General features: G+C 42.1%; 1 protein-coding gene across 22 annotated transcripts in view; it reads right to left on the reverse strand.

Moving 5' to 3' along the window:
* Window positions 1-18,441, reverse strand: part of CREM (cAMP responsive element modulator) — a 197,176-nt gene that overhangs the window by 144,029 nt on the left and 34,706 nt on the right. For 21 of the 22 annotated variants that reach the window (XM_064285087.1, XM_064285088.1, XM_064285091.1 and 18 more), the window contains one exon: window positions 13,829-13,952. The exons of the other annotated variant lie outside the window; for it this stretch is intronic. In XM_064285087.1, the coding sequence (XP_064141157.1) occupies window positions 13,829-13,952 (124 nt within the window). The remainder of the gene's footprint in view (window positions 1-13,828; window positions 13,953-18,441) is intronic. 22 annotated transcript variants of the gene reach the window in all.

Here is an 18,441-nt window from a genome sequence, read left to right on the forward strand (position 1 = left end):
AGCAAGCACCTCAGCTGGTCGTGGTTCTTTGCCCGGTGTGTGTGTGACTCGAACCTTCATTCCTCAAGAGTCTGGGCCATTAGTAATGTTGGATTGGGTTGCTGTAGTTTTCCATTGACTTTAATCAAACGGCATGGTAGTACTAAGAGACATCCTGAGGGATCTCCTGTATCCCAGACATGTTCTTCTTTACCTCTACTATGTAATATCAATCTGATTTCCTCTTGGTAATCAGGATCAATCACACCAGCCAGTATGGTAACTCCCTTCATTGCCTGTTGATCAGATGGTGGCATTTAAGGTGGCATTCTTAAATTTCAGCTCAATGGAATCAGTGTTGTGCCCCTGGTGGGAGTAATCTTCCATTTGGAACTAAGATCCCTAGACCTGCAGAGCATAGGGTCGTGGGTACAGGAAGCAAAAAATTTGTGAGTGAATCGCTAGGGTCATGCCACTTCTATTTCTACCTCTTCATTCCTGGTCTCATGAATCCTTCCTATGGGAGAAACACCATATATTGGATGCTGGTTTAGAGCATATACAGCCTCTTTGAGAGCACTGCTCCAACCCTGCAAGGTGTTGTCACCTAGTTGGCACTATAACTGTGTCTTTAGAAGGCCATTCCAGAGTTCTATTAAGCCAACTGCTTCAGGATGATGGGGAACATGTTAAGACCAGTGAATTCCATGAGCACAAGCCTATTGTGGAGACCAGGTGGTGCAGTGGTTAAGAGCTCTGGTTGCTAACCAAAAGGTCAGCAGTTCAAATCCACCAGCTGCTGCTTGGAAACCCTATCAGGAAGTTCGACTCTGCCCTATAGGGTCACAATGAGTCAGAATCGACTCAACGGCAACAGTTTTTTTTTTTTTGGGGGGGGGGGTTAGGCCTATTGCTGCACTTCATTTGCCGTAAAGTGTGTCCCTTGATTGGAAGCGATGCTGTGTGTGATACCATGACAGTGGGTAAGGCATTCTGTAAGTCCCTGGATGGCTGTTCTGCCAGAAGCGTTGCACGCAGGGAAGGCAAATCCACATCCAGAGTAAATGTCTATTCCAGTAAGAAAAAAACGCTGCCCTTTCCATAATGGAAGTGGTCCAATGTAATCAACCTGCCACCAGGTTGCTGGCTGATCACCTCAAGGAATGTTGCCATGTCGGGAACTCCATGTCAGTCTCTGCTGCTGGCAGATTGGGCACTCAGCAGTGGCTGTAGCCAAGTCAGCCTTGGTGAATGGAAGCCCATGTTGCTGAGTCCCGGCATAACCTCCATCCCTGCCACCATGGCCACTTTGTTCATGAGCCCATTGGGCAATAACAGGAGTGGCTGGGGAAAGAGGATGACTGGTTTCCATAGAACGCACCATCCTATCCACTTGATTGTTAAAATCCTCCTTCGCTGAGGTCACCCTTTGGTGAGCATTCATATGAGACACAAATATCTTCACTTCTTTGGTCCAAACAGAAAACTCTATCCACATACCTCTTCCCCATGACTCCTTGTCACCAATTTTCCAATCACATTTCTTCCAAGTGCCTGACCATTCCACCAAACCATTGGCCACAGCCCATAAATCAGTATAGATTTATACATCTGGCCCTTTCTCCTTCTAAGCAAAGTGAACAACCAGGCGCACTGCTCGAAGTTCTCCCCATTTGAGGATTTCCCTTTACCACTGTCCTTGAGGGAGGTTCCAGAAAGGAACTGTAGAGCTGCCATTGTCCACTTTAGAATGGTGCCTGCATATCACACAGAGCCATCTGTAAACCAGGCATGAGTTTTCTTGTCTCCAGTCAACTGATCATAAGAAACTCTTCATGAGGCCATAGGTGCAGACTGGGAGATGGAAGGTAATATGACAGGAGTGGAGACCATGGGCATCTGGGCCACTTCCTCATGCAACTTGTACCTTGAGGTCCTGCTCAGGTCCGATTCTGTATACACCACTTCCATTTGATGATAGACTGCTGCTGTGTACATCTGATTTTATGACTCCAGGGTCAGACAAAACCTAGTTTATGATGGGCAGCTGAAGCTGCATGGTGACTTGGTGGCCCATTGTTAAGAATTCAGTCTCTACTAAGGCCCAGTAACAAGCCAAAAGCTGTTTCTTAAAAGGAGAGTAGTTATCTACAGAGGATGGCAGTGCTTTGACCAAAATCCTAAGGGTCTGTGCTGTAATTCATCAATAGGGGCCTACCAAAGACTTCAAATAGCATCCCTATCTGCCCCTGACACTTCAAGCACCATTGGATCAGCTGGATCATATGGTCCAAGTAGCAGAGGGCCTTGCATGGCAGGCTGAACCTGTTGCAGAGCCTTCTTTTAGTCTGGGCCCCACTCAAAGCTAGCAGCTTTTCAAGTCAGTTGATAAACAGGCCAGAGTAGCACACCCAAATGAGGGATATGTTGCCTCCAAAATCCAAAGAGCCCTAGCTCCTTTTTGTGCCTCCTTTTTAGTTGTGGGAGGAGCCAGATGCAATAACTTATCCTTTGCTTTATAAGGGATATCTCAACACGCTGCACACCACTGGACCCCCAGAAATTTCACTGAGGTGGAAGGTGCCTAAATTTCTGTTGGATTAATTTCCCACCCTCTAGCCCGCAGATGTTTTACCAATAAGTCCAGAGTCATTGACGCCTCTGCCTTCTAGGGTCAATCAGCATAATGTCATCAATGTAATGGGCCTGTGTGATGTCTTGTGGAAGGGAAAGGCAATCAAGGTCCCTGCAGACTAAATTATGACATAGGGATGGGGAGCTTATATACCTCCGAGGTAGGACAGTGAAAGTGTACTGCTGGTCTTGCCAGCTTAAGGCAAACTGCTTCTGGTGGTCCTTCAAAACGGGTATGGAGAAAGACACATTAGCCAGATGCATAGCTGCATACCAGGTACCAAGAGATGTATTAATTTGCTCAGGCAATGAAGCCACACCTAGAACAGCAGCTGTAATTAGAGTCACTAACTGCTTAAATTTTCAATAATATACTATCACTGTCCAAGATCATCTGTTTTTCACACAGGCCAAATAGGCAAGTTGAATGGCAATGTGGTGGAAATCACCACCCCTGCATCCTTTAAGTCCTTGATGGTGGCAGTAATCTATGCAATCCCTCCAGGAATGTAGTATTGCTTTTTGGCTTACTATTTTTCTAGGTAGAGACATTTCTAATGACTTCCACTTGGTTTTTCCCACCATAATAACCCTTATTCCACTTGTCAGGGATCCATTGTGGGGATTCTGCCCATTGCTGAGTATATCTATTCCAAATTATTCATTCTGGAATTGGGGGAATCATTACAGGATGGGTTCAGGGATGCACTGGACCTACTGGGAGCTGAACTAAGACTCCCTTAACAACCCAAGTTCCAGACACCCCCACTCTGACTGGTGGGTCACAGTAATGTTTTGGGTCTCCTGGAATTAGTTCAGAGCCAGTATCCAGTAATCCCCAAAAAGTCTGATTATTTCCTTTTCCTCACTGAACAGTCACTCTTTTACAAGGCCACAGATCCCTTTGGGGAAGACTAGAAGAAAGATTAATGGTATAAATTTTTGGCAGTGTAACGGGATCCTTCCTCAAGGGGGCCTGGCTCCCGTTCATTCAAGGGGTTGTAGGTCTGTAAACTGGATTAAGTCTGAGATTTGACTGAGGGTCCGTGACTCCCTATTCAGGCGATTCAAGTTAGACTCCTGTTCACTTGACTTAGAATTCTTCCACTTGTACATATCAAGAAAATATTTAGTAGGTTTCCTATCTATTTCACTAGTAGGGAAACGATAACTAAATTGGCAATGTAATAAGTCCATACAAGTCAAAGACTATTCTGATTTCTGCTTTGACTCCCGCTGTCCATTATGGTAGCCACACCCACCTTATCTTTGTCAATTGAGTGTCACCACTTGGCCCCTACTACCACGGGGTCCAATCAGCCCCACTGTAGTTAGGTGTCTTAATTCAGTTAGGGCATTTCCCACTGTGAAATCTGACTTACATAAAATAGCAATCACAGCTGTTTTCAAAGATGCTGGGGTTCCCTTCACGAATTTGTTCCTCACCATTGTGGTAAAACGTATGTCCTCTGGGCACTCCATGTGTGGGTCTGTGGGTCTAACCTGATAAATCCACTCTAACATGCCAATATCCGTAAGCCTTTGGATTTCTTCTTCTACACGGTAACAAGGCAGGCCTGGCACTTTAGCTGGATTTAGTGTGACCCACTGCGTAACCCATGCATCAGCAAACCAACTGTCATGGATTGAACTGTTTTCCCCCCAAAGTATGTGTCAACTTGGTTAGGCCATGATTCCCAGTATTATGTGGTTGTCCTCCATTTTGTCATTTTCCTATGTGTTATAAATCATAATCTCTGCCTGTGGTTAAAGAGGATTAAGGTGGGATGTAATACCCTTGTTCAGGTCACATTCCTGATCCAACACACAGAGAGTTTCCCTGGAGTGTGGCCTGTACCACCTTTTATCTTACAAGAGATAAAAGGAAGCAAGCAGAGAGCTGGGGACCTCATACCACCAAGAATGCAGCACCAGGAGCAGACTGCATCCTTTGGACCCAGGGTTCCTGTGTAGAGAAGCTCCTAGTCCAGGGGAAGATTGACAAGAAAGACCTTCCTCCAGAGCCAACAGAGAGAGAAAGCCTTCTCCTGGAGCTGATGCCCTGAACGCCCTTCTAGCCTACTAGACTGTGAGAAAATAAATTTGTCTTTGTTGAAGCTATCCACTTGTGGTATTTCTGTTATAGCAGCACTAGATGACTAAGACACCAACCCAATAAACTATTAGATCCTTTGCTAACCTCTCAAGCTGAAACACTGAAGAATCTGCACTTAGTGGTCCATATCAATACACTCAGACTGATCCATCTTTATGTTCCTTGTACCTTATCCCACACCTTTAATAGCCATTCACACTCATATTCCCTAGGTTTCTATTTGTACATATTAGAAAGCTCAAGCAATTCTTTTGGAATGCTCTGTACCTCCTCCTGGGTCACACTTTGTACTTCACCTCTTGGGACTCACTGGAATTTAAGTCTAGTTATAGATCTAGCAGCAAAAATGGGTGGTGTAGGTGTGTTCTAAGAACATTCAGCAACAACTTAAAGCATCTGCCTCCGGCGATACCCCAGGCAATGAGTCAGGCACCTCCCCAGGGGATGACTCAAAGGTTCTTCAGACACAGCTGGGTTAATCCCATCAGATAGGGGTGGAGGGGCTAACAGTTTTACTGGTATGGGTGGCTTAGCAGACAAAGTTGGAGTAATCTCTTCAAATGGTAGTGAGAGGGCTGGTTCTGTTGGCAGAAGTGATTCAACAGAATTTAGGGGCTCGGTGTCCCCAGCTTCCTAATTATCTGCTCATATGTCAAATTCAACTGACATTATAATTCTGCCACTCTTACAATAAGACTCTGGGTTTAGCTTTCAGCAATATCAGCTGTTACTGCAAGAAATAAGGCTTTCTTCCAGGGCACAAGAGGCAATTTGAGGTCATTTATGCAGTGCTTGAGCTGTGACTCTGAAGCCATAAGCTCATCATTTTCTTTCACTACTTTGTCTAGCAAAAGTAGGACCAACCAACCAGCTTCCTTACACTTCTCATTCTGACAAAACTGTGGAAAGGTATCATACATGCCATCACCAAGAGCCTTGCCTTTTACCAATACCTGATCTACTGGTGGTGATATTTTGCACATTTCTATTGCCACCTCACGCCATGGATTAGCAGTGCCTCTTTACTACTGGAAGCAGAGTCATTAACATCTTTTAAGACTAACCGGACTTGAAAACCAATTTAGAAAATTCATCCTTACAATTTAGTTTCTCTAGAACCACTTCCGGTACCAACTGTCTTAGGTTGCATTCTTTAGAGAAACAAAACAGTGAAGCATATAAGTATATACATACAGACCCACCCAGGATAAATCTCTTTCTGTATATATATATATATATTTATGTAATATATATATATACAGAGACAGATTTATATCAAGGAAATAGCTCATGTGGTTGTGGAGGCTAGAAAGTCCCAAGTCTGTGGGTCAGGATGAAGGCTTCTCCTGACTCACATAGCTGGAGAGAGTGGCAAACCAAAGATTGGCAGGTCAGAGAGCAGGTCTCTGCACACAGGCTGCGGAGGTCAACCACTCCCAAGATCAACAAGTTAGAAGGCAGGCCGCTGGCTCACAGGCTGCAGAGGCTGACAAATCACAAGACTGGCAGGTAAGCTGCTAGAACAAGTCCCAAGAACCAGAGGTCAGATGAACAAGAGTCAGCTGCAGGATCCAGAGCAAGCAAAAGCCAGTCAGCTTTGCCAGAAAGTCTTCCTATATTGGATGCAGGCCACATCCCCAAGGAAACTCCCTTTCATCTGATTGGCTGCTTATAACAGATCTCACCATGGGGGTGATTACATTATGTCAGATCTCATTATGGAGGTGATTACATCACTACATAGCTGCCAGACTACATCATAACTGCCAAAGTACTGAGAATCATGGCCCAGCCAACTTGACACACAACTTTAACTACTATAGCACTCTTTTCTGGCTATAAGAATAGAAATATAAAAACAAAATCTTTTTCTGAAATCTGTCTTTGACTGCTTTATACCTGTTAAAATTATCTTTGAAAGATCAAAATTGATTCAAAGCAAAGTAGTATCACCTTTAGTAAACTGATTGGGATACAAAAATAGAAGTTCATTCTAAGGCCAAAAACTAACCTTTACAGAACTCTATTAGATATTAAAAACTATCAACATGTAAGTACAAATATGTAATAAATTTGTTCAAGCCAAATAAAATGGCCACCAATGTTAATAGTTTACAAATGATGTTTATTTACTTATGGCCCTTTAATCTCATTACATTCAAGAAGGATTTACAGTTCAAAACAATAGATTTTCTTTAATTAGTTAACTAAGGAACAGCATATAATGCACATTTAACATTTACTGAAAAATTTCACTCTTACTTTTTTTCCAAACCTTGCTTATTTTTATATATAACTGTAAGTGAATACAAACAATATGTTCAAAAGAATGAAACAGAAGTAAGGAAAAACAGCCCAGGGAGGGAATAAGTAAAAATAAGGGGCAACAGAGGTAAAGTCAGCAGTAAAATGGAAATTTTTCACCTCAAAATTTCAAGAGGAATATTTTCCACCTTCAATAAGAGTCCCTCAATCAGGAGAATTATCATATTGAAATTTTAAAAACAAGATTCAACTAAACATTGAGTTTAAAGGAGATCTACTTAGCTGAAAGTAAATATACCATATTAACCTACTAACATAATGTAGACCATCCTTAATATACACATATAATGTTATTGGCCTACTATCGACAGCAAATGTGGCTTGAGTTTTTTGTTTTTGTTGTCTTCTGAGAGCCATCTACATCCTTCCTGGTCCTGTTTAAGACCAAGAAGATGCATTTTTGGCACAGCTGACCAAAATGATGAGAAATGCCATTCTAATTTTTCCACTGGATTGAAATAGAAAATTTATAATTCATAGATTAAAATACAACATTTCTAAGTACCCTTTGTTAAATCATTCCTACTCCAATCCCACACAGTATGCCAGGTCTGTATGTATTTAGAAAGGAAACGATAAGAATGGAGATCAGCATAATCTCTGAACATTTCCCAATGGCTTTTTCTGCCTCCAAAAATACACAGGACCTCTGAAAAGTTAGGTTTTATATCAAAATTAATTCTTCCAAGGCAGTATGGTAACACTGAGGATCTCCAGAGTTTCCTTCCAGCTCCTTTCAGCTTCCCTTCTGTCTTTACTGAGGCCTTGAGAAATGGCCATTTACAAAGAAGAGCTATTTCGTTTTCATGGTTGAGGTGTCATGCTCAGGGCCTACAGGCTTCATCAGCAGCTTTAAGGAATTACACTTCAGAAAGCCAGTTTTAAAGCACATCCTTTCTAGTGGCTCCATCTGGGTTACCTCACCCACATAGATCTTCATGGCAATGTTATCAATTCCCAAAAGACATGGAAAAAGAAAAGTTCAGGGTATCATCACCATGGCTTTCAGAGTACATTACACATTTATGAGATAAATGGGGGAAATGTAAATATGGACTGCACATTATACCAATGAATTATTGTTGATTTTATTAGGTATTATAATGACATTTGGCTATATAAGAAAATGTCCATAATTTTTTAAGTACTGCACACCCAGAAGTAAGCAGGAGTAAAATGACATGGTGTCTGAGATCTGCAGAGCTGCTTAAAATACCAAAAGGAGTAGAAAAAAAAGAGGACAGACGAGGCAAGTGCTAAAAAATCATCATAACTGTTAAGCTTATATATGTGCAAGCATCACTGCATATACTCATGCATTATACTACTCTTGTATGTATGTGAAATTTTTCATAATAATGTTTTTAATGGAAGCTTCCCAATACTCCTTTAAAGATTCTATTTAGAAGATGCAAGTATAACTATTTTAAAACTACTTGTATACTTTATAGCTTTTTGCTTTTCACCATTGGGTTTTTGGAAAGGGTTCCTCTCCAGGACTAGTTATTTGAAAGAGGCTCTCCAATTTATCACCAAAAGCTTTTCCAGGAACTGCAATCTGGGGGTGAGGAAGTGGAAGAATGGAGGCAGAATCTAGTCTTACATATCAACACATGCACTTGACAAGCAAGATGGCAGCTTCCATTAAAAATAAATCAGCATAAGAAATAAGTCAAGCAGGAAGGAGGCTAAGCCACAATACTTAGCCCTCAATTATGTGCCACCCAGGGTTTTTAATGACAACTCATACTTTCCAAGTTTTCTTTTTTTTTTTTTTTTTGGCATTCCAGCTTTGATATTATCACCACTGAGACTTCTATTTTTTTTTTAAATACAAGTAGGATGAAAAGGTTCCATTATCCATTCTACTCTGGGAAGTTATAAACTAGAAAAAACTGAAAGCTTAAAACCCCAGGCCTCCCTTGGTGCACGGTTACCTCCCTCAATCCACAGAACAGAGGCCTGCTGGCCAAGAGCAAGCTCAACAGTTTGCAGCTTTTTCTAAATGGGATGCCCTTAAAACTATTACTTAACAGCAAATACCACCAGACGGACGCCAAAGATCAAACCGACTGAGTCTTCCCGTCACAGCTTTTGTTCCCACATGGTTTAATGATAACTTGACCATGTAAACAAGGAAGGTAAGTGTTATAAATTCCTCTTTCTATAAAATTGAATGTAAGCCTAAAACACCTGGGAGCTTACAGTCGTCTAGTTTGAAGGAGCTCTGGTGGCACTGTGGTTAAGTGCTTGGCTGCTAACCTAAAGGTCAGCAGTTCCAACCCACCAGCCACTCAGTGGGAGAAAGATGTGGCAGTCCGCTTCTGTAAAGATTACAGCCTTGGAAACCCTATGGGGCAGCTCAACTCTGTCCTACAGGATCACTATGAGTCGGAACTGACTCGATGGCAATGGGTTGGTTTTTTTTTTAGTTTGAAGAAAGTAAAACAAATGGCAAATAAATATAATGCCATCAGGATTGTTTGGAAGAGTTAAGTCACTTTTGGCATACATCATAGGGTTAATAAAGACTGAGTGTAATTTCCTAATCCTTCCAGATACATAATATTGTACAATCATAATGAATATCCATAAATGAACAGCTTCAAGCATCACAAGAACCTAAATGAGTAACTATGTTTAGAAAGTTCTGACTGCTAGGAATTGCATCCTGTGCTAATACTGGATTTTCCCTGAACCTTGTGATACTGGAAAACGGCAGTAGTTAAAGGAAAGTCCTTCCACCCTTTGTGTTCAGGAACACGGCTCACCGCAAAGAATCACTCTTCCTATGTGACTTAGATAAGACACATGGATGCCCCCTTCTTTATCTGTAGGGCCAGACACAGACTCTCCAAATCCCCATTTCTTACCTCATAAGTGAATAACTGAAATGCTTGTCCCCAGTGATCATTCAGGAACAAAGTGCTTGTTAACTAAACTTTGGTTAAGCTTCTCTCCTTCCCCCAAGTCCCTGAATTATGACCCATCTTCACTTAGCCTGAGCCAATATGCTGATTCTCTTTCAGGGCCCCTCCTGGAGAACAGGCTGGCCTCAGCATAAAACAGCCTGATTTACTCTCCAGTGATGTCACCGGCTCAGCCCACCTCCACACACCTGGTTTTTTTTCTAGCCGTGTCTACTCTCAGCCTCTAAAAGAAAACCGCTTTTTCCCTAACTGTTTGAAACACTGCTAGATCTGGTCAATGTTCTCCCCATGAAGAAGTCCCTGCCCACTGTCCCTTTGCCCTTCCTTTCTGAATCAAGCATCTCCCTACCAAAGTGGACTCATTTTTATTTGACACCTGTTTCTTTAAAAAGTCATGATCCATGCATGGCATAGAGAATAATTCTTAGTTAACGAAAATAATCCATGATATCAGAATACAGGTTACTTCTCAATTTCATACCGTTCCTAGTATGTGGGTGATAAAAACTGTAGTTCCTTTTTTTATGAAATATTTCAAACATACAGAAAACACAATAGAGCAAATCCATGAACTTAACAACCAGCTTTAATATCAACATTTGCTATATTTGAAATTTTTAAAGAAGCATTATAAACCATAAGCTTTTTTTGTTGTTGTTCCTGATTTGCCTTCTCACAAATCTTACCTTCCCCTTTGATTTTATTCAAAGTATTAAGACTTCCCTACACCCAAGTTCTCACAACTTCCCCTCACAGACCCATCTTTCTATATTATTTTATAGACAAATATCTTGAAGAATCTATACTTCCAATTTCCACTCCTCTCCTCTTATTCTCCAACTTCCTAAAGCCTAGTTTCTGTCCCCCATAAACCCAAAGCTACTCTTCAGACTTCCTACTATGTGACGTTGTAGTAACTTCTGACTGAAGCTCACAGGACTGGGTGCCACAAGCCTGAAGGTCCTCAGAATTGCAAATTATCATCTTTGGACAATGAAGCTCTGTAGTTCTGACTGCACAGGCTGGAGGCTGGGGAAAAAGGCCTGAGTGGAGGAAGTCTGTGAGCCCGGAGGCTGGGCAAAAAGGCCTGAGTGGAGGAAGTCTGTGAGCCCGGAGGCTGGGGAAAAAGGCCTGAGTGGAGGAAGTCTGTGAGCCCGGAGGCTGGGGAAAAAGGCCTGAGTGGAGGAAGTCTGTGAGCCCAGAGGCTGGGGAAAAAGGTCTGAGTGGAGGAAATCTGTGAGCCCGGACGCGGGGGAAAAAGGCCTGAGTGGAGGAAGTCTGCGAGCCCAGAGGCTGGGGAAAAAAGGCCGGAGTGGAGGAAGTCTGTGAGCCTGGAGGCTGGGGAAAAAGGCCTGAGTGGAGGAAGTCTGTGAGCCCGGAGGCTGGGGAAAAAGGCCTGAGTGGAGGAAATCTGTGAGCCCGGAGGCTGGGGAAAAAGGCCTGAGTGGAGGAAGTCTGTGAGCCCAGAGGCTGGGGAAAAAGGCCTGAGTGGAGGAAGTCTGTGAGCCCGGAGGCTGGGGAAAAAAGGCCTGAGTAGGGGAAGTCTGTGAGCCAGGAGGCTGGGGAAAAAAGCCTGAGTGGAGGAAATCTGTGAGCCCAGAGGCTGGGGAAAAAAGGCCTGAGTGGAGGAAATCCGTGAGCCCGGAGGCTGGGGAAAACAGCCTGAGTGGAGGAAGTCTGTGAGCCCAGAGGCTGGGGAAAAAAGGCCTGAGTGGAGGAAGTCTGTGAGCCCAGAGGCTGGGGAAAAAAGCCTGAGTGGAGGAAATCTGTGAGCCCAGAGGCTGGGGGAAAAGGCCTGAGTGGAGGAAATCTGTGAGCCCGGACGCTGGGGAAAAAGGCCTGAGTGGAGGAAGTCTGTGAGCCCAGAGGCTGGGGAAAAAGGTCTGAGTGGAGGAAGTCTGTGAGCCCAGAGGCTGGGGAAAAAGGCCTGGGTGGAGGAAGTCAGTGAGCCCGGAGGCTGGGGAAAAAGGCCTGGGTGGAAGAAGTCTGTGAGCCCGGAGGCTGGGGAAAAAGGCCTGAGTGGAGGAAATCTGTGAGCCCGTATCTAAAAGGGGAGGGGAAGGAAGGCAGAAGGGAGATTCGCTTTCAACTACAACTTCAGTGAGAAAGGCAGAATTACATAGCAGGGATCATGGCTATAAACATTCTGGAAGATTCCAAATTCATTAAAAAGGATATACAGTATTCTTTCTATTCCATTCCCTCCTATTCTGTCGCTCCTCTTCCCTTCCCTTCCCACCCCACCCTGTCCTATCCTACCCAGTTCATAGCTACGAAAAGTCTAAAGGATAAACATCAAAATCTTAATAACGACTATGTTTCTGGGTGTTAAGATTATGGACTGTTTTTATTTTCTTCTCTTAACAACATATACTTTGTAAATTTTTCACAGTGAACATACTGTTTTTTTAATAAGAAGGTTGTCTTTTTTTTTTTTTTTTTAAAGCAAAAGGTCTACATGCCTCTCAGGGTAACAAAGAAGGGTGCTGCCAGGGAGATGCAGCTCCCTGGGATACACCTGAGGAGAAAACCTCCAGGTAGTGGGTGTTGGCAGCTTGAAAGAAGAAAGAAGGCAGGCCAAGTCCATGGGGCCCAGTCTTAGAAGAGACCTCCCAGGAATCAGTCTGGCCTGAGACAATCACAGAAAGGCCCTAACGCTCTTCCTAGGCCTTCCAGTGGTCACCAAGTCCTTTCAGTCTGCCTTCAAATTACTGCTGGAACCTCACTATTCCTTTTTATCTCCACATTACCACTACTACACAAGCCACCCAAATGGTGTCCCAGAGACTGGCTCCGTGACTTCCAATCCATCCTCCATGTGCTTACATGTTCTAAACAGGGAGTAATCTAAAACGCAGCAATAATTCCCCACTGACCACAGGATACTCTCAACTCTGCAAACGAATACCACCCCCTGCTTACCTAAACCAGTTCAACTTCCCAGCAGACACTGGGCTCCGGATAGATTTGATACGGGTAGTTCTCTAGACGCCCCATCCTCTGGCTTTGTGCCTCTGCACACACTCTTCCCTCTTCCCTTTGCTTAGAACACGCTTCCCTACCCTCATCCACCCGGCCGGCTCCTATCTCCCTTTATGTCGAGCTAAATGAAAAAGGCTCTGTGAAACACTCCTGGTCAACTGGGTGCTCCCTTGGCTATACTCCTTAGTCATTTTGTACACAAATATCTTAAAGCACTCATTTCACTGTTGGGTTTATTGTTAAATACCTGTCCAATCCCATTCAACCATGAGATTTAGAACAGTGCCTAGAACGCAGTAGGGACTCAATAAGTACTTGATAAATTAATTCATACTGGGCCAAGTATAAATAAAACACCACATTAGTGTTTACCTTTACTACATATTTTTATAGCTATATCAAAAATAAATTCTGGAAGCTGAGAAACAGGGACTAAGCCACACTGGTGCTATCTGAACAAGGTCAAGTCAAAGTTTAAGACCTAACTGAAATGAGAGCAAACAGAAACCCAAAAATACACTGGGCAAACGGTAAGATTTCTGCATCTTTATAGCTAAAAACACAGGACGGTAACAATGTGGAATTACCATCTGAACTAGTAATTAGAGGATAACGTATCAAAGGAGGGTTTTTGCTTTTTCCCTCCCACAGTGGTGGTGATGGTGGCTGGGGAGCCAGTGTCTGTTAAAATGCAATTATAAATCATATCTTCTCTTCAAAATCAAGTCAGTAAGCATGGTTCATAACCTGAGAGGATGGGAAACACAAAGACCAACTGCAGGAAAACAGCATCTGCATATAACTCTCATTTCCATACACTTCAACCCTCATCGGTGCCTGCCTACTGCCTAGTTGAATTTACCTGAGCTAAAGCAGGGATTGAATTTTGACCAGCCTGAGTCTGCAAGTGAGCAGACTCGCTCTCTGCCACAGAATCTGTTACACTTCCATCCTGCTGGGATTCAACTGTTTCCATGGCCATTTGTCTGAAAAGACAATAAAAAGGAAGAAGCATTAAGGCTCTATCTGAAATGTTACCCTGTTTTTATCTAGCTTTCTGATATTCATTGCTGACATCCAACTGTACTGTCTTATTTTCTCAAGAAATAGTTTCAGTAGCAAAGTTCAAAGGAACACTGCCAAGGAAGCACTGTGAAATCCTTTACTGGAAGTAGTTTATTTTAGAACAACTTTTAATAATCTTATAATAAAGTCTCCTTGGAAATTGTTTTAAGCCCTCTTCTTAGTATGCATGGATGATAAAATCAGGTCTTCTGTTTTACATTAAAGTATAAGTATTCTGTAGGTTTTAAGACCTAATATACCTGTTTTATAAAATGATGTAGTATGAAAGAGTTTCTCCATCTATAAACTAAGTGCACTATAATATAAATGTCTCTTGCTTTGTTAGCACCAAGTAGCTTCTGACTAAAAGCCTCCAAACAAACTGAATCGCGCAGCACTGACCACTTGTCCTGCAGCTCCCTAACTACTTAGAAGAGGAGAATCTAATTTTTCCAGGGAAAGTTTTTGACGTGATTTTGGTTTCCCTGTGAATTCAATTTAAGTTGTTGATGATTTCTACGTTCAGTCTTTCTAGAGAGAAGGCAAACTATATTATATTAAATTTTATCCTACTGGGAGAAACTATGAAATGCAAACAAAATAAATAAAACAAAATTAAATTTTTAAAACTTACTTATGGGAATTATTCCCTTCTCTTGTATATTTTTTCACTCACCAATAATAAATTTTTTTTTTAACCTTAGTAGTCTTAAAAACACACACACACACACACACACACACATAGTTTCCATAACGTCAGCTCCAACTCAAAGCAACCCCATGTGTGTGAAAGCAGAGCCATGCTCCACAGGGTCTTTGATGGCTGGTTTTCCAGATGTAGATCATCAGGCCTTTCTTCTGAGTGCTTCTCGGTAGGCTCAACCACCAACCCTTCGATTAGCAGTAGAGTGCATTAACTGTTTGCACCCCCTGGAACTCCTCAGTAATCTAAATAGACATCCCAGAAGTGTGCAGGCCACTTAAAACTTGGGGTTAAAATGTCCAAATCTATTTTCCCAGTGTAGTTGCTGGGTCCTACGGACCCTTCACCTCCTACCTCTCACTTACTACTGTCTTTTGCATTTCAACAGACACCACCTCAATCCCAGCCTTCCACTCTCAAACCTGTTTGCTATCAACCACTCTACACCTGGCAGGGACTTCTCACTTTCCAAAGTCATTTTCATACTTACAACTAATGATGACAACTTAGAGCAATTATACCAAAATAAAAATGTCTTTTTTTTTTTTTAGCCTACCATGAAAAAATGTCCTTCCCTCAACATTCCCCAGTTCTATCTCTTTTCTTATTACTTCCCAGCATGGTCTCTCCAACTCGAGGTAAGTAAGTTCAGGCTGTCACCTTGCATAAATTGCTAATTCCTGCCTCTCCACTTATGCTTATGTGAGCAGGATATTAAAAGGTACTAGCTGGGAAAAGAGGGGAGGGGAAAACCTTGGTCAAAAAGTTTTAAATATCCTGGATTAAAAAGGCTTCCTTGTGGCAGAACTACTCAGAAGCTTGAATATGCTAGTGTGCCTGGAGAAGGGTGGAGGGCGCAGATTTAACATGCAGCGTTTTTCAAACGTATCTGACAACCACACTACACTGTTTTTCCATGAAGCCCGTCCTAGCACTAGTGTTCTGGAAGCAACTTGAGAAATGTTGTCCTGTGATATTTCTTGCACCTTTATTAAAACTCCCTTAAGGTTCTACCCAAGAACTTGCAACTCAACTCAAAAATTACAAGCTGAAATGGCTTTCCCCAATAAACTCTATTAATTTTAGAAACATTCATTTAAAACCACCTATATGACAGACTCTGAAAATACAAAGGTAGGTGAGTCACGGCCCTTGCCCTGAAGGAATTTATTAACGAGTTGAATTTCTCAAAGTATGGGCCTTAGACAGCTTGCATTAGAATTAACCAAATACTTGTTTAAAAAAAAAAAATGCAGATTTCCAGGCTGAAACCCAAACCTACTGAATCACTCTCTAGAGGAATCATACTTCATAATCAGTATATCCAAGTAGTTTCAATGTACAAGAAAATCTGAGAACCACTTAGCTTACCAGGTAGTCCAGAAATGAACACAATTAGCCATTAAGTAACTAATTACGTGAAGGACGTTATGTATGAAATGCTTTGGGAAACCCAGGAGGGAATGGTTTAAGTCCACCTGATGGTGGGGCCATATGATTTGAAGGACGACTAGGATTTCACCAGGTAGAAAAGGAAAGGGCTGTGAAGGAAAGAAAGGCCACAGCATGTTCAGGGAATGAATGAATTGAAAGGATTAGAGAATTTTGCTGAAGGGTGGCAGGTCCTACGTAGATTTATTAAGGAGGAGGCAAAGGAGAATGGGTAGAAGTAGGGCTGGAAAGGCCGGATGGAGCCAGCTTAGCAACAGCTTTTAATATTCTAGAAAGAAAGACATTTCTACCTCACTCAGGTGCTTCCTCTATTCCAGGTCTTTCAGTATTTAGGAAGTTAGTCCTTATTGTATAAAGTTTCATCTATTTCACATCAACACAGAATTCAGCCAAGAGCCAGACAATAAGCAGAAGTTACCTGTTAGTAGGCTAAACAAATGCCCCAAAGTCTATACACTAAAGCTTCTAAAACAAAGGAATCTTCCTGGTCCATACTTTCAACACATTCATTTTTATTTGAAATGTAGTTCTCATATCTAGTTCCTAAATATACTGCATATAAGAAGTAACAGCTGTCAGTAAGTGTGTGGCAATTTGGATTCATACAGGGTAAAGCTGCCTAGTTCTTTATACATCAAGAATTTGAAAGATTTGTGAGTTATGATTCAATAACTGACATTCACAATAACTACATCCTGAGTCATTAAAAAAAGGTCATTCTGCTTAGCAAACGTTAAGGAGAGAGGGGTAGACAGAAGGGAATCCAGGAAGACTGCCATTAAAATAAAAAAAAAAGCTTTAATGTTTAAAAAGGTACACTTAAACCAGTCAAGACTTATGTCTTGAGATATAATAAAAGATTTTAGAAGTTATAGACTTTCCAGAGCCACTGAGGCTGGATGAACACACAAAAGTATTGCCCTGTGATAAACCAAAACTATTCCCTGAAGTCTTTTTTGAACAACAAAAAAAAAAAAATAGCTTATCTTAATTATAAAGTACATCTGCTTTGAGCATTGTGCTCTGCTAAAGAATTATCTACGTATGTGAGTCCAAATTGATAATTGTGATGGTTAAGATTGTGTGTCAACTTGGCTGGGCCATGTTTATATGTGATCACCCCCGTGATGGGATCTGTTGTGAGTAACCAATCAGTTAAAAGGGATTTTCCTTGGGCTCCTGGCCTGCATCCGAATACAAGCGGATGTTCTGGCTTTTCCCTGCTCTGGATCCTGCAGCTGCCTCCTGTTCGTCTGACCTCCTGTTCTTGGGACTTGAGCTAGCAGCTTACCTGCTCATCTTGGGATTCATTGATCTTCAGGGCCTGTGAACAAGAGCCCTGCTCTCTGACCTGCCAATCTTGAGCTCGCCAGCCCCTGCAGTTACGTGAATCGGGAGAAGCCTCTATCCTGATCCATGGACTTGGGACGTGCCAGCCTCTACAATCACATGAGCTGTTTCCTTTGAAATACATCTCTTTATATATATATGCTTCACTGGTTTTGCTTCTCTAGAGAACCCAGCCTAAGACAACAACGGTAACTTTAAAGGTTGGATGGGAAGCTTAGGGGGCAGTGAGTTTAAGATAATGGTGGTGCAATGATTTGGAAAAGGGCAGAAACAGGGGTAGCATGATTTGAAGAATGTAACTGATGTCACTGAATTGGTCATGTAGAAACTGTTGAAATGTTGAAAAGATATATCTTAGGTTGTCAAAAAATAAAAAAAATTTTTTTAGGATTTTAGAAGTTATGACACAGATTTCAAAATGTTTTACACATTGTTTTTATAAATATTCTCATGTGATCACCTTAATTGGTTCCTCTTTTCTCCTGGCTATTTCCCACTGTTCAATCTTTTACCGTTTTTGAATGATCTTCAGCAGAATTTTGCTTGCGTGTGATTTTAATGACATTGTTCTATAATTTCCACATTTGGTTGGATCACCTTTCTTGGGAATAGGCATAAATATGGATCTCTCCCAGTCGGTTGGCCAGAAGGCTGTCTTCCATATTTCTTGGCATAGACAAGTGAGCACCTCCAGCGCTGCATCTGTTTTTTGAAACATCTCAATGGATATTCCATCAATTCCTGGAGCCTTGTTTTTCACCATTGCCTTCAGAGCAGCTTGGACTTCTTCCTTCAGTACCATCGGTTCCTGATCATATGCCACCTCCTGAAATGGCTGAATATCGACTAATGCTTTTTGGTATAATGACTCTGTATATTCCTTCCATCTTCTTTTGATGCTTCCT

Source organism: Loxodonta africana, chromosome 4, assembly GCF_030014295.1.
Source record: "Loxodonta africana isolate mLoxAfr1 chromosome 4, mLoxAfr1.hap2, whole genome shotgun sequence".
Classification (NCBI taxonomy): Eukaryota; Metazoa; Chordata; class Mammalia; order Proboscidea; family Elephantidae; genus Loxodonta; species Loxodonta africana.